At 42.8% G+C, this 22,120-nt stretch overlaps 1 protein-coding gene across 1 annotated transcript in view; it reads left to right on the top strand.

The window, feature by feature from the left end:
* Positions 1-21,035, top strand: part of LOC138284409 (mucin-5B-like) — a 64,206-nt gene extending 43,171 nt beyond the window's left edge. Inside the window, exons 31-43 of the mRNA XM_069223146.1 lie at positions 657-4,346; positions 6,372-6,691; positions 7,159-7,333; positions 9,052-9,083; positions 10,069-10,246; positions 11,136-11,240; positions 12,413-12,453; positions 12,950-13,078; positions 15,267-15,365; positions 16,237-16,368; positions 18,204-18,249; positions 19,012-19,123; positions 19,984-21,035. Coding sequence (XP_069079247.1) covers positions 657-4,346; positions 6,372-6,691; positions 7,159-7,333; positions 9,052-9,083; positions 10,069-10,246; positions 11,136-11,240; positions 12,413-12,453; positions 12,950-13,078; positions 15,267-15,365; positions 16,237-16,368; positions 18,204-18,249; positions 19,012-19,123; positions 19,984-20,200 — 5,276 coding nt within the window. The 3' untranslated portion in view covers positions 20,201-21,035. The remainder of the gene's footprint in view (positions 1-656; positions 4,347-6,371; positions 6,692-7,158; positions 7,334-9,051; positions 9,084-10,068; positions 10,247-11,135; positions 11,241-12,412; positions 12,454-12,949; positions 13,079-15,266; positions 15,366-16,236; positions 16,369-18,203; positions 18,250-19,011; positions 19,124-19,983) is intronic.
* The last annotated feature ends 1,085 nt before the right edge of the window (positions 21,036-22,120 follow it).

Below are 22,120 nucleotides of genomic sequence, written 5' to 3'. Positions count from 1 at the left end.
ACTAAGGCTTGATCTGGGTGGCCCTCTGGAGGTGTTAATCACGCAGAGGTTTAGCACAAACAGGGGCTGTTATTTCAAAATAATTATGTGCTTTGGCACCAGCAAACCTTAAGATGCCATTTTCTTGCTTACTTTAACTTTGCAGGTGGTATTTGGTTTCAAGATCCCCCTTTCTTATCCGACAGCAGTCATGCAGTAGCAAAGGCAGTGTGACTTCCTATGAGCAGTCACAATCAGTACCAAAATCCTAGTGCCTCCTGGAGCTAACTGACTAAATATTTGTGGGTCACTGCAGAGACACCAAATATTTAATGCAGGAGGAAGATGACTAGCTTTTTATTCTATGGAACCTAAGCATAATGGCGAAAAATAGAGGCAATGCATTCATGTTGGTACCCCAGATGCTCTTAAATCTAGCGGTAAATGGGACAAACATTACAATGTAATCCAACTTCAGCTTTTCATTAACAATTTTATTTATCAGTATTTTATGTCAATTGACATAAAAATGCAAAGGGTTGGATTCAAGTAGTTTAAAAAAAAATATTTGTACAGTTACATGTAAAACACTGGCATAGAAAAGAAAATGTTTTTTTTTTTTCTCAATGAGTAAAATAAAAGTTAATATTGCTTGACCTTTTCTCTGTCCATCACAGTTCCACCCACTCCAACTGTCTGTGTCCATGAGGTATGCAGTTGGACAGAATGGCTTGATCATAGTTTTCCACAGTCCGGACCTGATGGTGGAGAATATGAGACACTAGAGTTAATGAAAGAAAAGGGGGAGAAGGTCTGTGAAACACCAAAAGAAGTTCGCTGTCGAGCAGCAGGTTTTCCAAATTCCACTTTGGAAGAAGTCGGTCAGGTAGTAGAATGCACCCCTAACATTGGACTTAAGTGCAGTAACAAAGATCAGGCACGAGCATCCATGTGCTATAATTACGAGGCCAGCTTTTTATGCTGTGACTATGTGCCTTGTGGTACTACGCCTTCATCAACAACCACTTCTTCCACAACTACAGGAACTACAGGGGCCCCATCAACACCTAAAGGCACAGAATCAACTACAGCTTCTGTTACCACTGGAACACAATCGACTGCGGGCACAGAACCAACCACAACCACTGGCACCACTGAAACACCATCAACACCTAGCACAGTACCAACAACAACCACTGGTAAAACAGGAACCCCATCAACACCTGGCATAGAACCAACCACGACCACTGGTACCATTGAAACACCATCAACACCTGGCACAGTACCAACAACAACCACTGGTACAACAGGAACTCCATCAACACCTGGCACAGAACCAACCACGACCACTGGTACCACTGAAACACCATCAACACCTGGCACTGTACCAACAACAAGCACTGGTACAACAGGAACCCCATCAACACCTGGCACAGAACCAACGACTACAACTGGCACTACAGGGACTCCGTCAACACCAGGCACAGAACCGACTACAACAACTGGTACCACCGGAACACAATCGACTCCGGGCACAGAACCAACCACGCCCACTGGTACCACTGAAACACCATCAACACCTGGCACAGTGCCAACAATAACCACTGGTACAACAGGAACCCCATCAACACCTGGCATAGAACCAACCACGACCACTGGTACCACTGAAACACCATCAACACCTGGCACAGTACCAACAACAACCACTGGTACGACAGGAACCCCATCAACACCTGGCACAGAACCAACCACGACCACTGGTACCACTGAAAAACCATCAACACCAGGCACAGAACCGACTACAACCACTGGTACCACCGGAACACAATCGACTCCGGGCACAGAACCAACCACGACCACTGGTACCACTGAAGCACCATCAACACCTGGCACAGTACCAACAACAACCACTGGTACAACAGGAACCACATCAACACCTGGCACAGAACCAGCCACTACAACTGGCACAACAGGGACACCATCGACACCTGGCACTGAAGCAACCACAACAACTGGCACTACAGGGACTCCGTCAGCACCAGGCACAGAATCAACTACAACCACTGGTACCAGCGGAACACAGTCGACTCCGGGCACAGAACCAACCACGACCACTGGTACCACTGAAACATCATCAACACCTGGCACAGTACCAACAACAACCACTGGTACAACAGGAACCCCATCAACACCTGGCATAGAACCAACCACGACCACTGGGACCACTGAAACACCATCAACACCTGGCACAGTACCAACAACAACCACTGGTACTGCAGGAACCCCATCAACACCTGGCACAGAACCAACGACTACAACTGGCACTACAGGGACACCATCGACACCTGGCACTGAAGCAACCACGACAACTGGCACTACAGGGACTCCGTCAACACCAGGCACAGAACCGACTACAACCACTGGTACCAGCGGAACACAGTCGACTCCGGGCACAGAACCAACCACGACCACTGGTACCACTGAAACACCATCAACACCTGGCACAGTACCAACAACAACCACTGGTACAACAGGAACTCCATCAACACCTGGCACAGAACCAACCACGGCCACTGGTACCACTGAAACACCATCAACATCTGGCACAGTACCAACAACAACCACTGGTATGACAGGAACCCCATCAACACCTGGCACAGAACCAACCACTACAATTGGCACTACAGGGACCCCATCGACACCTGGCACAGAACCAACCATGACAACTGGCACTACAGGGACACCATCAGCACCTGGCACTGAACCAACTGCGACCAGTGGAACTACAGGGACACCATCGACACCTGGTACTGAACCAACCACAACCACTGGTACCACTGAAATACCATCAACACCTGGCACAGTACAAACAACAACCACTGGTACGACAGGAACCCCATCAACATCTGGCACAGAACCAACCACTACAACTGGCACTACAGGAACACCATCAACACCTGGCACAGAACCAACCATGACAACTGGCACTACGGAGACACCATCAACACCTACCACAGAGTCCACTACAACCATTGGCACCACTGGAACACCATCAACACCAGCCACTGAACCCACTACAACCACTGGTACTACAGGAACATCATCGACACCTGGCACTGAACCAACCACAACCACTGGTACTACAGGAACACCTTCAACACCTGGCACTGTACCAACCACAGGTACTACAGAAACTTCATCAACACCAGGCAAAGAACCAACAACAACCACTGGTACCACTGGAACACAATCGACCCCGGGCACAGAACCAACCATGACAACTGGTACCACTGGAACACCATCAACACCTGGCACTGAACCCACCACAACCACAGGTACTACAGAAACTCCATCAACACCAGGCAAAGAACCAACAACAACCACTGGTACCACTGGAACACAATCGACCCCGGGCACAGAACCAACCATGACAACTGGTACCACTGGAACACCATCAACACCTGGCACTGAACCCACCACAACCACAGGTACTACAGGAACACCATCGACACCTGGCACTGTACCAACCACAACCACTGGTACTACAGAGACTCCATCAACACCAGGCACAGAACCCACTACAACCACTGGTACTACAGGGGCACCATCAACACCAAGCACAGAACCAACTCCAACTCCTGGAACCAATGGAACACCATCAACACCTGGCACTGAACCTACCACAACCACAGGTACTACAGCAACACCACAGACACCTGGCACTGTACCAACCACAACCACTGGTACTACAGAGACAACACCAACACCTGGCACAGGACCAACCACAACCACCGGTACCACTGGAACACCATCAACACCTAGTAGTGAACCATCCACAACCATGAGTACTACAGGAACTCCATCAACAGCAGGCACCGAACCAACCACCACAACTAGCAGTACAGAAACACCATCAACACCTGGTGGTACAGAACCAGCTATCACTACTGGTACCACAGGTACACCATCGACACCTGGCACAAAACCAACCACAACCACTGGTACCACTGGAACACCATCGACACCTGCCACTGAGCCAACCACAAACCCTGCTACTACAGGAACACCATCAACTGTCACACAAGCTACTTCCCCACCGTTAACAGAACCCACAACTACCACCAGTAGCACAACACCAACAACTGAGGAAACTACATCAATCATTACAGAATCAACTACTGCTCCTTCCACAGCTACAGAGACCACCACAGAATCTTCTGTTACACCTTTGGAATCTACAGCAGCGCCTACCACCTCTGTTCGCACAACGTCCACTCCACCCCCCACCATAGAAACGTCCACATCAGCGACTACTTCCGTTACAACTACCTGCCACTGTAAAGTAGGCGAGGATCTGATTCCTCCTGGTGAGTGACGATTTCTTAATGTTTTAGCTTTTGTACTTTAAGGCAGAAAATCCTATATTATTTCTACATTTAATTGGTATAAGGCTTTAGTTTATAAGAGAGTCACTCCATTAAATTGCAGTAACACTGATGGATTCTGATTACCACATGAAAGTCTACAGTAGCAGTTATAGTTGAATGTGTCTCCTCAAAAAACAAATATCTATGGAGTTTTGAGAGGGGAACTGACTCACCATCATGAAAGAAAAAACACTAGTGCTCCTTCGCAAGAGGATATCGTATCCTCAAAGGTGGTTTTTGGAAAGATTTATCAAAAAATGTAGAGATAACTGTCCTTACGACTATGGGTGTTGAAAGCTCCAAACTTTTACTTCCATGGTCTGCACGTATTTTCCACACATACTGCAATCACTACATGTAAATTGCAAAGTTGCAATCAAGTGGGGTTTAACACGGAAAATTAAGTCTATAAACTAGTGAGAAAACAAAAAAATGCCAATATCAATTCCAGTTTGAAAGTTGTGTCGAATATGGTTTTACTGTAAACTTGTGATAAAATGGCACTGCCGTCTTCAGTGCAAACTAGAACTACCAAGGAAAAGGGTGCATGTTTCAGCAGAACAACAATCCTAGAGTGCAGACATAGAAGTGTGAAACTTTGTGAACTAAGTATTGTGCAATAATCAGGATCTATGCACAACTTTGATGTTCAGTGATTGTGAACCATCAGTCCAAAAGAAGTGAATATGAGGATGGGCAAACATATCTTGCCACCAGACGCTTCCATTGCTAGCTTCTATCATACCATCCTCTTAAGATGCAAATCCAGCACATTTGAAAAATTCACAGTCATCAATAATGAAAGCAACCGAGGGCAAACTCATTTCTGCTTACAGAATGTCAGCATGACGAAGGCACTGTAGTTCCATAAGGGGTCGATTTGCCATTGAAATATGATCTCAGGTGCGCGTAGAAGATTTGGGAGAAGGGTTTGTCCTGAAATGTTTCTATTGTGGAAGAGTACCCACTGTTCATTCATCCTTGTTAAAAGAGATTTATCATCTTTTGGCAGCAGAGCCAAAACTTTAAAGGACTATTTTTGAGGGGTACAATAGTTTTATGGGATTTAATGTTTTAAGTACAGGAATTTTTGTGCTGAGCAGAGTTGCTATCACCAGTAGAGGGTCACTACAGGGCATGTTTTATATCAAATGGCATTACATCCACTATATTGGCCTATTCACTACGACACAATGTAAACATAGATGGGTAGATGGAGAGTTAAGAATGATAAATATATACTTTTGCTGCGATGCATTGATTAGCAAAATATTTATATGTTAGAAATATAGACATTGATTCCAGGAAGGAAATTGGATGTCAAATGTCAGGGTTTACAGATACCAGTCAGTTTCTTTAGGCTGCCTTGCTCAAGTCGGGGGAAACATCAATCCCAGAGCTATTTACAGCGTGGAAAGGCCCGGAAAATAGTTTTAAGGAAATGGCACATAAAGAAACCTGTCCTGTTTAGATGAAAGGTTATATAACATCTCTAAAAGTTTTTTCTCTTTAACATGGCCAAGATTTCCTCAGTCCCTTAATCCTACCCAAGTACCTTAAAATGGTTAATAAGCACCATCATGAAATTCCCATAATCCCGAAATTCTAGACAAAAGTTATTAAAATGTCGAAGTGTCCCTATTGGCTGGATTTTGTAACCATGGATCAGGCTCATAGGTTTGGGAAGCAGACACATTGGTTTGACAAGATCCCTACTGCTATAAAGGAGAAGCAATCTGACTAACATTAGAAGATGAGTGTACTCTCGCACTGGCAAGACACAGCTGTAAAACCTTAATGCATGAGATTTAAATGAGCGTGTTTGGAAATATCCGGGGGTTCCCTACCATCAGTAATACGGCTCTCACCATCAAAAGAAGAACTCGTTTTGCATGTTCATTTTCTGATTTTGAAATTTTGCCTGTGGATTCGATAACAAGAAATTGTGCTTTTTGGACCATTCAGGTGGCGTCATCTACAATATAACAGATAATGAAGGCTGCTGGTACTTCGCCGTTTGCGGTCCGGACTGCACACCTGTGAAGTCCAAGGGTCCCTGCATAACCACCGGTACTCCCCCGCCACTTGTCACTTCTCCAGTCACTACTGAAATCACAACTGTGACACCAACTACTCCAGAAGGTCCAACTGAAACAACCACCCCAAGCACGTCTGGAAGCACTGCCATCACTACGCCTCCAACCTCAGGGTGGCTGCCAACCACTAACAAACGTCCGGAAACCACTATCTCCGAGGGCTGTGAAAGTGTCGAACCCTACAGAGAGGTGAGTTACTATTCCAGGAATCCATGCTTGTGAAGTGCGCTTTTTGGGTGTATCGTTCAGGCAGATCTCCTTGTTCATTTACTCTCAAGAAAAACTTAATAACATTTTACAAATTCTGATCTCTAAATTCTGATTGGACGGATTTGTACAGGGATGATAATTAGAGTCTGCTTTCTGAAACTTGTGTCTTAACATGCTGTGACTAGTTGTTAAAGGTATTTATCAACTTTCCAGGGGTGACAATTAAAGTCTGCTCTCTGAAATGTGTGCCTCCACATGCTGTTAAAGGTATTTATCAACCTCAGTGTAATGAAGACACTGCCATGCCCTACCCAGTAAAAAAAAAGCTAGCATAGCTGGCTTCACAATTGATATGACGTGATGATGACAGTATAACGTTAGATGAAAAGGAATACAGCATATTAGTTAGACTCTATCTCAAAGACATAAATCACTTTTTGTTATAGGTCGGCGAAACATGGGAAATCAACAAATGCACTAATGCAACCTGCGAACTTGGCGGGAACATCACCTTGAAGCATGTTGAATGTCCACCTGTCAAGGAGATTACATGTGATAGTGGATTAGCTCCGAAACAAATCTATGACCAGAAAGGTTGTTGCTTCCAGTATGAATGTGAAAGTAAGTGCTGCCAAAACCCAAGTAGAAACAAGGTTGTGTATGGATTCTGAGCGAGTCTTGCCCTGCCCCATATTTTCAGCTCTGCAAACCTGAGGCCTTACAAAACCATTGCTTGTGTAAAGTTCCGAAGGTAGGGTGTTGTGTGTTCCACTTTACCTCTTTTAAACGACATACCAGTTTAAGTAGTGTTCTTCAATGGCTCCCTTTGATGGGAAAATCTAAATGATGCATAGGCATTGCCAGAGATACCCTATCCGCTACAAGTCTGGGCGCACTGAGACAACCACTGCATTGGGAATGTATTAATTTTGCGGTAATGGAGGGGACAAGTACACAGGATGGCAGGAAAAACAATTTGTAGCTAAAAGATTTAGGAAACTCCTCTGGCTCCAAATTTGTAATGTAATGAGTGGTAAAATCATTGTTGGCTTATTCAGTACTCTTGTTGCCTGCTTCTGTTTTATAGTTTCAGATGATGTCTGTGCTGTCTCACTTCTCTTGGATTCTTTCAGAAATTAATATGTGTGCTAGTAAATCCTCTTGCGTTACGACAAATATTATCATGAGGAATCTAGAGGTCCCCTTGTACCGCATCCTAAGAGGACTATGGGCCAGATGTAGGAAAATTGCAAATTGAGACTTGCAATTTGCGAGTCCTTCCGACTCGCAAATTGCAAGTCGCAATTTGCAATGCAGAACGGTGTCTCAGACACCGTCTGCGAGTCGGTATGGGGTCGCAGAGACCCACCTCATTAATATTAATGAGGTGGGTCGCAAATTGCGGCCCCATACCGACTATAGGCACTCGCAAACATGGAGGCCTGCTGTAGTCAGCAGACCTCCATGGCAGTTTTTTTTTTTTTAAGTGTAGCCCGTTTTCCTTAAAGGAAAACGAGCTGCACTTAAAAAAAAATCCGAAACCTTTAGTTTCGGTATTTTTTCAGGGTAGGTTGTGGTCCCTTAGACCACTACCTGCCCTGAAAAAATAATTTGGGGTCCATTCACAAAGAGGAAGGGGTCCCATTAGGACCCCTTCCAATTTGCGAGTGGGTTACCATCCACTTGAAGTGGATGGTAACTGCGACACCATTTGCGACACCATTTGCGACACCATATGCGGTCGCAAATGGTATTGCATACCATTAGGAATCGCAAATAGGAAGGGAACACCCCTTCCTATTTGCGATTCTGAAATGCATTTTGCGAGTCGGTCCCAACTCGCAGAATACATTTCTGCATTGGAAACACGCATTTGCGAGTCGCAAACGGCAGATTTTGCCGTTTGCGACTCGCAAAGTGTTTTCTGCATCTGGCCCCAAGTTTCCTAAAATCAAGTTTTGGAGTCAATGGCTCTTGCCAAGTGCCTCAGCAACTTCCCATTCCTGATGGTTGCATTGTAAATCAATTGCCTCCTCAGGGAAAAAAAAACAGCGCCTATCCAGTCAGTGAAGAACAAGTCCACTGATGCCTGGTCTCCAGTATGCACCTACAAGAGCTATATCACACTTTCCCTTGAGGTTCATTCCACACAACTATTCCCCTCCAATACGAACTATTAGAAAGAACTGCTCACTTCTTTGGCTCCTTTGTTGCACTGTTTGTCAGAACTCATAACCTTGTTTCCTTTGACTAAGATTAGTCTATAAACTGTGGTTGTTGTGAATCAGTTGTTGGCTTGGCGATGTTATTAACTTAAGGCCTATCCTTTCATTATTCAGGCTGCGTGGGACCTGACGGAAAACCTAGAATGGTGAGTCCACCATATTATATTCAACAGCAAAGTCCTTCATCTCATTTCAGAAATATATAACATTGTCTTGTGACCAGCAGCTTATTGGTTTCAGCCACTGTTGTTTGTCCGTATGGGTGTCTGTGTGTTCCTGTGTCTCACTCTGGGTGCCTGCTTGTATTTATCACTCTATTAACATTTTATGGTATGTAATATTGTAAAACCAGTATGCATAGAAGGCAGCACTCACCTCAGTTTATATCTGGACACACACCTTGTAGACAAGTGTGCAATTTAGGTCAGCTCTACTTGTAGTATCTAATTTGAGGAAAAGCCGATAAGGAGGTGTAACCTTTTCATTAAAAAACTTCTGAGATATGGGCCTCCACTGATTACAGCTTTGTTCAGGTTTCTGTTAGCAGTTCACAGAGAAGTAACACATAATGGTATCTAAGATTTTACCTTTTCATACACAAATAATACACATCTGCCATTCAGTGCTGCACCTCTGTTTTTTTTTGCACAGCATCGAGGTACAGCCGCTTGTAAAGGATAGCTAATTTTACATCATTCATGGATGGGGTCAGTTGGGAGGGGAAGAGTTGAGTGGGAAAGTTTTGACAACTTAGATCCTTTTAAAAAAGTGCTTATTAGCCTAGAGGTACTGTCTTAATTGCATTATGGGTGTACATTTTGAGTATCAAATACAAATTATCGTGACACACTCATATATTAGACAAAATACTAAGGACTAAAATGTCAAAAGGTAAATATGTATGGATTTTCTCTTCTTAACGTCACATATGTACCTTCATGATATATAGATAATTTACGTAGATGGGGAGTTAAGAAGAGTAAATATATATTTCCCAGTGTGCATTTGATAGTTTGGTCCTCGAAACTGTGTCCATGATATTAGTGTGCCATGCAATTCTTGTACTTGATATTCCAGAGTACAACCGTCTAACGTTGTTTTAATCCTCTGTTATGTTACCTTATGGTCCAGCCGGGAGAGTCATGGATAAGTAACTGTCAGAAATGCTCCTGCGATAATGAAACCATTTCAATAAAGTGCCAGGAAATCAAGTGTGAAGAGACCATTCCACCAGCATGCGACAAGGAAGGGTATGAGCTTGTTGAGGCACCAGTTCCAGCTAACCCCTGCTGCACCGAGATGACATGCAGTAAGTAATTCCTTTCCTGGCCCTTTGGCATATATCATGACTACTGGATGAACATTCCACTACACTCCTCTACTCCCCCATACCTAACGGCAACGTGGCAAGTATACTCAAAGAGGGTGACTTACTTGCCAAATGACTTACTTAAATTACTTCAGAAAAGTGATTGGGTGGCCTGTCTGCTAACAGTATTATAGTAATTTTAAACCCAAGGTAAGTTGGCATGTCACATATCAAAGTAGTACCATTTACCTACAGCGCATGACTATTGAGCTAACCCACCAGAACTACTTGCTCCTGTTAAACCTTTACTTTTCACTCTGCAGTTACTTTGATAGCCATGACCATTGTGTTCTAATGAAACGATTAACCCATACTAGCCAATCCCACTAGAAGTGCTATACCAAATCAAACCAATCCTAGGCAACTTACTCTCTCTGCATAGCGTATGCACTTTCTACTTGTGGCAACATTTGATAGCCTTTTGATCCAGTATAGCCATGGCTAGGGAAAAGATCTGTTCCTTTTGCATATCGTTAAAATTGATGGCCTACCAGGAAGCTATACCTAACTTGACGGAATGTCCGGTAACCAATCATTGATAGTGAAGACCATGCGTATAATAGGTGATTAACACTGATGTATGTTTCCATAAATTTTTCTAGGTATACTGTCTATTATCATATTTTTTTAGAATTTGGAGTTCTGCCTCTAAGCCCACGTTATAATGGCTTACTCTGCAAATCTCTGGATTCCAGACATCTTCCAACACTTCCCCCGAGGCTGGCGGTGCTGTCTTTAGCTGTAGTACAATGTCAGTATTGATTAATCCAGGTCTGTAATTAATGTTTGGTTCAAATGTTCTTGATGCCCCTTTCTTGTGTTTTTACAGAATGCAACCCTAGACTCTGCAATCCAGATGTGAAGAAATGCGAGATAGGTTTCAGGCTGTCGTCCATCATTGGAGACGGTGACTGCTGTGCCAAGATGGAATGTGGTATGTGTTCTGGCTTCTCACCATGTTGTACAAAATATAGGCTGAACATAAAAATACAGAGGCAGCCTAAATGTTTCAGATATTAGTTTGTGGGCGGCTTTAATAGATTGCAATGCCCAGAGGGTTCACCTAAAATCAAGAAGAGTAAACATTCATAGGACAACTTCCACTGCACAGACTATTGCCTGCCATGCACTAACATATGACCGAGAGATTCTGGTTGGTGTCATGGTAGCAGTGTGCGATTGATGTATACATTACAAAAAATCTCACCCGTTCCTAAAATTAGGTGGTTTTCAGGGAGAAATATAGCCAGATATCAAAATATTATTGAGCTGGCATGTAGTTTCCTATAAAAAAGAAAGTGAGGAGTTTTTCTTGATCAGGGAGGTTCATTGAGCTGGAAAAAAATAGTTGTTTGTGAAAGTCAAAGCACTTTAACCCTGGCTATTAGAACTCCTTTATGGAAATGACATGGCTGGTTCTACGTTATTTTGCTGTGAAATGCCAAGTTTCTATCCTGTCCCTGAGTCAGCTCCTTTTCAATGTATGCGTACAGTAGAGCAAGAACCTAGTCACAAAAGTGTGCTTTGCAGGACAGGAAGGGACTTATTCCTTTTAATTGCTTTTTCAAAGGCTGATGTAGCTGGTGGCATGCATGGGGGGAGTTGGGGATGTAACAGTAGCCTTGAAAGAAAATAGTTTGAAAAGATAGGCACATTATAAAAACTCCAGTTCACTTTCCGTTTTCTAAAATTAAAACAAAAAAGGAGTTCATAGTAGTTATGCTCTTTGTTAATGTTTTGCTTGTGGTGCCTTTGTCTTTACTGGTCATGTATGAATGTTTGTACAGCTAGTAAGGGGCATCATGTATCAGCATGAGAGTTCAAAACTCTGGTGCAACTTTGAGAGTACAAAGAGAAAGACTTACCTTTGTGACTAGCTTCTATATGAACTTGTGTGTGACAGTTTGCTTGACCAGGCGATTGTTATTATCATAACTGCAGACCAAGTTGTAGCACAGAATAGCTCTATGTAGAGATTGCATTGAAAAATATATAAGGCTGGCTCTGAGGTTATTCTGAGGAAGTCTAGGAGAAGTAATGTCAGTTAATATTTCTTATACATATACAGAAAGTGAACCCTAAATTTCTTCTTTTTTCTTCCTCTAGTTCCAGAAAAAGTCTGTGTCTTCAACAATGTGCTGTACCAGGTAAACTATTGCTCTCTTGCCTTTTCCCTCATGTGAGACTCTTGTCCCAGTGTTGCCTATACCTAGCTGACAAGAAAGCCACATATGCACCCTGCAACAGTCTTAGGGGTACTGCTGGATTGCATCTTTGTGATGGTTTCAGCTGTGACTCTCCACCAAAATGTTGTCCTATCCTTTCATCCATCTTTATAAACATATTCCTGCCCTCTTTCTTTTTACTAATCACTACCTAACACATGGTGCCCGCAGTAGACATCAAGTAATAAAGGGAATACGTTAGGCCCATCTGCTTTGAGGTGGACCCTGTGCATAAGCCCCACAACCTCTCATTTGTAACTTTATCACTCTGCAAACCTCTTTCTCTGTAAAAGTTTGGTCATTGCCACATCTTTAATCCACATAGACCATTCCATTTGTCCTATATCTGCCACCCCAACCGTGTATGATATTGAATGCAACAAATGACCTTAACCTTTTTTGCTTTGACTTCTTCCAGCCTGGATCGAACATCCCACAAAGCAAGGGCACCTGTCAAGAATGTGAGTGCACTGATCAGGTGGACCCAGACACCCAGTTACTCACTGTGAAGTGCCAGGACATGGCTTGCCTAACAGATTGTCCAGAGGTAAGAATCTATACTGTTCAGAGTAAGACTCATAAAAACGTTCCTAAAGCTCCCTATATATAGCTCAGTCTCTGACATGCTTGCAAAGTAAGCATGTGCTGTAATGTATTAAATGCTAATCAATAAACTGCAAGTTTATTTTAGGAAGATGGACAACAAGAAACAAACACACAGCCAGATCAAACATCTGGATCAATTTATAAAAGTTGACGCCCCATATGATAGGAAATTCTTAATATCTTTACCCCCCCCTCTGACCAGTATTCAACAAACTACAAGAAAAAGGTTTTTTGGAGAACATCAATGCCCTTGGCAAATTTGTTGCAGATTGAAAAAACAGTTCACAGGTTATAAGTGGAGTCCCCAAATCAAATGTTTTTCAATTGCTAATAAAATGGTATTTCCCATAAGAGTTTTTGGCGTGTATTTAACGGCGAAACAGCAGATACGATGCTCATCAAATGTTTATGGTAAACGTCCTTCTGGGGCTAAAATGCCTTTTCTTGGTATGGTGAAAATGCATCCAGCTGTTTACGAGAAATAACGCAAAATGTGAGTGTTCAGTGTGCTTGTCAAAGTACGTCTATTTATCAAAAAGCTTGGACATAGCTAACTGGATATGCCTGAACAACACAATATAAGAATGCATGAGCACTGAACGCTCACAGATATTTGCCTCTGAATCTTCACAAGCATTGGGAGAAACGAATGAAGAAAACAAGGAAAAAAGACCGCAGCCTGGCCAAAGAGCCAACACTACAGTTTTTTTACTTATAGATAGCACTCCCTGGCCTGCTTGACAGGCTAGGGAGAGACAAAAACCTCCTTTGTTTGCAAACTCAAATGGCCAAACCAGACTCCATCAGGAGTGCAGGCAGGGAGGAATGAGGAACAGACTAATGCTAGCCATCCGCCTTGCCCATGAGTAGCATGGGTTCACTTAGTCTTCGGATTTGTTTAATGGCATGTGGAGGAAAGAGGCCACCTATATTTGCACTCTGTATTTGCAAAGTGCAGGGTGTCACTGTAAAATCCCTTTTGCAAGAGCGTAACTCCCCCAATGACACCCAACCCCCCTCACTTTGCCCAAGAGTAAATGGATGGGAAAAAGTACCCCAGTCTCTCTTCCAACATCCTGCACTGGCGAAGTGTGAGCAGGGGCTTCCTGAAGGTGAAGAGGAAATGGTCCCCAATTGCACAAGGGCAAGAAGGAGGATTACAAAAGTAAAGGGGGACATATCTTCATCTAAGGTCTCCTCCTTGTGTTCCCTGTCATATCCTGGGAGGAGGGCCCGGGAGCGGGCACAGGGAACCCTCTCCACCCTGTTTCCCGTTCCTGTATGGTCTGCAGTATTGTGCATTTCACCTTGGATGGCAGAGTTGTGATATGCCACGAAGGTAGGACCTGAACGCCTAAATTTCATGACTTTTAAGTTTTTATGGTGAAACCACTGTTGATATTAATCAACCTTAACTCCCTTTTGACTATATTATAATTTATATACAGATGCAGGGAGTACAATATGCCATTTTTTACCTTCGTCGAGTGTGATGTGGGGCCACGATTCATGAGAGGCAAAACCTTATGTAGGTAATAATGCCCCTCACACCCCTCGCCAATGGTATTAAAAAGAAAATTACACTTAGTGGAAGCAGACTGGCATGCATGCACGCAGTGAGATGTACTCACAATAATCAAACTTGTTTTCTTCTTTCAATTGATTCTAAAATGTTATCTGTGCTGGGGCTGCTCCTCGGCTAAGGTGGAGGAGCGTCGTCCTGCTGCTTTGAATGGAAAAATAAAATGATATCACCAGAAGTGAAGCCTCGAGTGGGGCATGATGTTCCTTACATCCCTTGATATTGGTAATAAATAGCACATTACACTCGGTGGATAAGGACATGTAGGTAACGCCATGCTATTTTTTCATTTGTAATGTGCAGCACTGAAAACAAAGGTACATAGGATACGGAGATGTTAAATTCATGTAGTGAATTAGAATCACAATAATCAACCTTTATGAGTGTGGCCCTTGTGAAATATGTCTAATCTCAAATGAGAGAGGTTCCCAAATGATTCTAATGATGCCTGGTGTTCTTCTGCTTTAGTAAATATAATGTCATAATAATGAAATAACACTCAGGGTGCTACACGTGACAGCTTTTATTTTACCCCTCTGTGATGCAGGGATATGAGTATACCAAGAAGTCAGATGAGTGTTGTGGAAAGTGCGAACAGACGGCGTGTGTCATGAAGACAGAGAACAATGAAACTAAAGTCCTTGAGGTAAGTCTGCTGTGATAAATATTTCCACTCTTCTGATCAAGAGCCTTGCGAGTCATTCTGGTGCTGGAGCATCATGTTAAATGGTTCAGATGTTGCTACCTATTGGCAGCGGGTCCAATCTTGTCCTGCGAGCACCCAGAGTTTCAGCATGCTGTCCCTTTGACCCACCACCCTTATTTAGTATCTATGCAATGAAATGATGTACTTAGGAGGGTGCCTGCCGAAGGGCTCACAGATCACAGGATACATCAATCTGTACTACAGCCTGGTGATTATCACTTACGTCACCGCTGCTTTTTCCAATAACATAGATCTTGGTAGCACTCTGTCTATGCTATCATCACATGAGGAGGTGCTCTGGGATCATACAGTTAACAAAGATCAACATTATTCAGTATGTACCTATGCAAACGAATATGACTACTACTTAGGGTAAGATATCTGAAATGGCATGCATTCTCTTATTTAACTGCGGTGCCAATAAGGAGTCATCGCCGAGAAAGATTAACAGCAGATTAAGTGAACAGCTTGTAGATAAGATATATCAGTTACACGTCAGATAGGTTTATAACAGCATATCACAGTCGCCCATTTTCTTTTTTTTCTCTCTTTGAGAATGAATATATTTGCCCAAATTTGGGATAAATTCTTGCCAAAAGACAGGATAACATATGTGATTTCAATATACATTTCTATTGTTATAAATAAATTTATTGAAATACCCATAAGGTATAGTTTATTTTTGTTGACATGCGTCTGTTTCGATTGGATGCAATGATGTTGCGTGCAAACTAAACCCATGGTGATGATTTGTAAAACAGGACCTTGGTCTAGGTTTCATTTAAAGTCACCGTTTTCACTTTTTGTTCAGGTTGGCGAGATATGGAATCCATCCGGTGATAACTGCACCACGCAATATGAGTGTGAAAAAGTCGATGAGCATTTTGTTATATCCTCTGTGAAGAGGGCGTGTCCTCCGCTAGAGCCCACTGACTGTCCAAATGTAAGTCTTTCTAACTCGTTTCCAAGTACACTTGCGTTGAATCAGTTTGGTGCAAAATTGCTTATTATTTCCTTAGCTGACTAGAATATCAGTCTCACCCATCAACATTTCACTTTCTGTCTCGTATTCCCAACTCCTCCCACATCACCCTTCCTGCATATGTTGTCAATAAATTTGGAGTGTACTCCAGCGCAGGCGTCAGACTCCTGGCAATTACTTTATCATGAAAATCATGATGACTCTCCTTCATTTGAGTACCAGAGTTACTCTTCCTGCTCTAGAATTGTTAGACAGCTATCAAAAGTGCAGTTAGGTTGCAGAGTGAACGATTAATCCTCTTTGCCTCAGTTTCGTTTTGTGCTGCACCATTTTTTGGTTGGAATTCCCTCAGCTGCATATCGGAGATTCACAAATTAAGCAGAGGAAATCTCAGCTGTTTCATAAGATACAGTCACCCTTAACTTAATTTAGTCCCTTTGGATCCTTTCATACAGCATTGCATGGTAGGCACTTTGCCCTTAGCTGGCAGCGAACAATCTTCCAGTGTGTTAAGTTTGCCTGGTTCTCACTGTCTGTTGCCTACAGAAAAAAAAGCATGTGAAGAGCAGGTGGGCCTTCTATTAAGGACCGATGCTTAAGTTTCCCACGCTTGGCGTGTTGTGAATTAATATTTTGGATCAAAGACCATTTGGTAAAATCGGCTAGGCTGAATATCTACCTTCTGGTACTTCAGTGACTGTACCTGTCAGTCTCTGTCTCTGCATTTTAAATAACAGTTTACACTAAACAGCTTTGATTCTCTCACAGGTGTCCTATAGTCGAAGTTGTGCATATTAAAATGACATCTTTGAAAATGTGTGTGAAAAATGAATTACTTTTCGTAAGCCATTTTTAACTAACTATAAAATGTTTATTACTTTTGATTTGCGCACGTCCTGCTGTACCATAGAGTGTCTCACACAAGCTGATCAACCCTTTCTATGAGGCTATGGTCCTTCTTTCCTGCTGGTGTTTGTAAAGCTTAAGGCCTTATGATCCTTTGAGGACTATGCGGTGCTTTCACACATTTTGTAAGTGTCTACTGCGGCGAGACCATGCTGGGAAACACAAAAAATGTTAATACTTTACAGGGAAAGTTCTGTTTTTACACCAGCGGAGCATTCACTGGCTTGGTCTTTGTAAACTTCTGACATAATGGTCAATTCATCAAAGGGCAGCCGGGTCACTGTGATGGTCATGTCACCCTATGGAGCCTAGGCCGACCGCAACTGACTTTCCTCACCCATGTCTACCATACAAGACATGGTGAACTCAAACAGGGAAAATGTGACGTGTCCTACAAATGCTGTCCCTAAATAAAACAGTATACCAAGTGGCGTTTTAAAGATGGTGCAGCTTGGCAAACCTGCTTTGATGTAAGAGGAGCAGCAGCAGTGGTGTCTTCCTTCAGCATACAGACATCCCTTCCAGGCAAGTGAAGAGCTCCCAATACGCCTCCGGTGCCCTGGTGGTCCAGTGGATTGTTTTCCAGTGTCCTAGTGATCCCATAGTTTGAAAAGTGACTTCTCTGCTCCTGTTGTAGTCAAAGATTGTTCACTCCCTAACGGCATAGGCAGTCTGTAATTAACTTGGTGCTATACATCTTTCGTGTGCTAACTGTGTTTCCAGGCTCAGAAGTGGGGGGTTATGAGTGGGAACACATGATCTCTGACATAGCCTCATGTATAGTTATGTTCAGATTGTTGAGATTATGTTGGGATTCTTGAGGATAGCATGCATGGATTGGTCTCACCAGTGTCTGATTTTTCATATTTCTATAACATACTTTATTCCAGAACTACAGACAGAAGACATCCGATGGTTGTTGCGAGATTTGTCATTGTAAGTAGTATGTAACACAGAACTGCAAGGGGTGTCTCTTAAAAGCTTGAACTTTCCCTTCATGACTCTCTTTTTTATAGTAATATCAAGTAATTAGTCAGATGTTTTGAGAAAAGCCATACCGTGTTTCTTCTGTAAACTCAGGTAGCTCCCATAGGGTTTTCTAAGTGGCCGGTCATTGCGAAAGGGTTGAATGAATGTGTGACTTAATGACAGCTCTTATGCTTTTTTTTCAGGGGTGTGAATAATGTTATGCTGATTTAATTACTAGGAGCAATGATTGATGTTTAACATTGCAGTGTACAATATATCGACAGAATGTTGAACACTTCTTGGATGCATGAGTAACATCGACAGTGCTTTGGAGAGAAGTTATCTCATGCAGACTATGAGTGACATCTCATATGTAGGAGCACATCTTTAGGTCTTTTTTACTCCCTTTAAATTGGTGAGCTTTATGACAGATGTCTTTTTTGTGCATTATGAGTTACCATGCGCAAATTTCTACTAGTGCTGTATTTTATGGTGAAAGAGATGCATCTCACACTGGTTTCACCTGAGATACAGACTCTGTGAAAGACAGTGTGGGTATATATCGTGTCTAAGGTTTTCAGTTCACTGCGTTGGTGATATTATTACCCAATTACCCAGGAGAATTTAAGTAGAACACATTTTTCCTCTTTCAATCCAGAATACACAAACAGAGAAAGGAATATTTTACCCTCTGTAAAAGATTTTGAGTTTTCTTTCTAATTCTTACAGTGCCCCAGGCGTCTTGCGCACCTGAACCAAAGACAACTGTCCTATCGCATGGCACATGCAATACAACTGTTGAGTTGTCTGTTTGCGAGGGGCTTTGCAGCAGTTCCTCAGGGTAAGTGGTTGCAACTTACTGTACTAGGCAGTAGATCTGTGCAAAAAGATCACCTTTCACCAAATTGTTTCTGTGTCTGGAAATGTAGTGTTCTGCTATGCCCACAACTGTGGACATTTCCCAAACCTGCAGAGATCAAGTGTATCATAGTCATTCCTATAACACTGACCTCTGCTCTTCAGTGGAGTTCCACACATTTCCTTCTGACTGGGCCCAGGCACACCACTGTAGACCCACTCATTCCCTTCTCACTTATCTGAGACACTGCAGTGAAGTCTCACTCATTCTCTTCCATCTGTTCCTAGATACTCGAGTGGAGTTCCACTCATTTTCTTCTCACTTTTACTTGAAACTCGAGTGAAGTCCCATACATTGCCTTCTCACTGGTCCCAGGAACACTCATTCTCATCTCACTGATCCCCGATACTCCACTGGAGTCTCGCCCATACCCTTTTTCACTGATCCCTGACACTTCAGTGGAATCTCAGTCAGTCCATTAGCAATTATACTTCAACACTATATCTGTATCACCTATCCATGCACATCAATGGAGATGCCATTATTACTCCATTACTTAACCACCCTTGTGACTGGGGTCTCACTCCAAGCTGTATCAGTTCTTCACCATATTACACACAGTTCCACTCATTGCATTATCTCCGGGCTCATATACCCACTGGAATGCCAATTCTTCCCCATTACATAGAAATAAATTCATTCGTTTCATGCACTGTGTGCCCTACATATTTATCTTACGTGCTAAATTAATGGAATTATCAAAGTATCTATAAATATGTACTTTACACATTTGTTACTGTAACTTTTTCAAACTTGTTCTTGCTTTCTCTTTTTCTGAACAGATTCTCCTCCATGACTAAAGCAATGGAGCATAAATGTTCCTGTTGCCAGGAGCTGAAGAAAAGTAACAAGACAGCAGAATTGGTCTGCGAGGATGGCACCAGTATCGGCTTCTCCTACATCAGTGTGGATGAGTGCGGTTGTGTGGGCACAGTGTGCATCCCCCAGGAGGGCACACTGGAAGCTAATAAAGCAAATAGCAGAAGGCGCAGAAGATAATAACACCATCCCCTGCCTACAGCTAACAATACATGTACATTTGTTTCACCCATCTTCTTGGCTCCTTAATAAACATGTCTTCGAGTTTACTGCTTTATTGTTGTTGTTTCCCCCACCGTAGAAGGCATCCGCCTAGGCAGTGTCAGAATGCTGCATTTATGAATGCAAAGCTGGCAGTTCTCTTTGCATAACGGGGAGAGTTAGATGAATATGGCTGAAAGCGGTCTTCATATAAATTGCAAAAGAGGATACAGTATAGATCTTTTTACCATACCTGACTGTAGGTGCTTGCTGAGTGATTCTAGTATTCTAGGGGCTCTGGAGTTGCTCCAGCACATTATCGGAATACTGCTCCACTTTCGTTTTTATGTCAATAACTATAGGGTTGTAATGGATCAATGTGCACTTTCTTATGAAGAGGAAGGAACTCTGCCATCCCTCACATCCCACTCTTGGGAGTGAAGTCCTTACTGATCCAACCATCGCAACCCAGCACCTCTAAAGTCGCTTCAAATGATTACGTTGATGCGCAGCAGGCAAATGAAAAGTTTAAAAACGTTGTATCTGTTGTGAAAGAGTGTTAAAATTAAGATAGGAGACTGAGAAGATGAAAGGCCGAGTCAGAGCCAGACAAGCGAATCTCTCTTTGCTATTTATTTTGATATTTCTTGAGAAACTAGACCTCCTCTGTACTGTTAATACACTGCCATTCCTTGATCCTTTACAGAGAACCATCCCTTGAGAAGGATTTTATTGCTTAACTTATGTTGCTCTGTCATTTTTCCTTTCCGAAGGAAATACTCTGTCGATTTTAATAAAACTTTATGCAACAAGATATCAATTGGACTTTGTGTCGTTTCTGGAAGTATATAAAAGAAAGGTCTATAGATGCATGAATTCGAACCTTTTTCATATTCTGTCTAAGCTATAGAAACTGGTTACTGCAGAAAGCCCCCCCAAAAAACGCTCCCTAGAACGACAGATCACTTTATTCTATTGCGTTTTTGTAGCGAAACTGTAGGTAGGTGAATTATGTGAGCTTTACCACGAGCCCGCTTCTTTTTGGTAATGGACATGATGTAACAGCTCCTTCATTTACATGTTAGATTCAATGCTGAGTAAGGTTGAACTCCAACACAAGTGACATGTCTAGAATGACAGGCGAACCAAACGTGAATTTAAAAACAGTCTCCAATGTTGTGCACTCCCCTCTCCTCAACCTCTTCCTTCAGCAAACCACCCTTATATCTGTGAGTGCTGCTGTGTTACGTTCTACTTTCCAAAGAAAACAAAGCAAAGGTTCTAAAATCTGCCTCACGGTAAAGTTGTTGTTTAAGAGGGTATATTACCCCAACCGGCCACCAACACAGACACTCTCAATTTCTCTGGCTCCCGATCGATCACAAAGGCAACACACTCTATCGATCTCTCTCTCGATCGATCACTAGTGCTACCATTAGAGCAGGTACACGAAATGCAGCTATGGGCTTTAGGCAGCCGCTAAACAGGTAGCTTCGCGACCACATGTGCTGGTTTTGGAAGTCAAAGCTGAACCATCATGGTCATAAGGGTCAGGCTTGGATCCCAAATCTATGACCTGTGCCTATTGTTTAGCAAAACAGTCCACCTGACTCCAAGTGCGACAGGTGGAGTAAACAAGCGAACTGTGGCCAAGATTTATACCCTGCGATGAATTAGCATAATTTTTTTTTACGCTAATTCAGTGCAAACCTGACTCCATATTTACATTTTGACGCTAGACTAATGTCTAATTGGAGTTTAAGTCATTTTTTGCTAGCGGGAGACTACCTTGCGTCAATAAGATGCAAGGTAGGCGTTCCCGGGCAAATAATTACTAAGGCCCTAGTGCCTTATTTATCCTCCCATGCAAAAATGGTTCACTGGAGGGAGGCAGGCCTA

This window comes from Pleurodeles waltl, chromosome 3_1 (genome assembly GCF_031143425.1).
Source record: "Pleurodeles waltl isolate 20211129_DDA chromosome 3_1, aPleWal1.hap1.20221129, whole genome shotgun sequence".
NCBI classification, from domain to species: domain Eukaryota; kingdom Metazoa; phylum Chordata; class Amphibia; order Caudata; family Salamandridae; genus Pleurodeles; species Pleurodeles waltl.
This window is presented reverse-complemented; position numbering and strand designations above follow the sequence as displayed.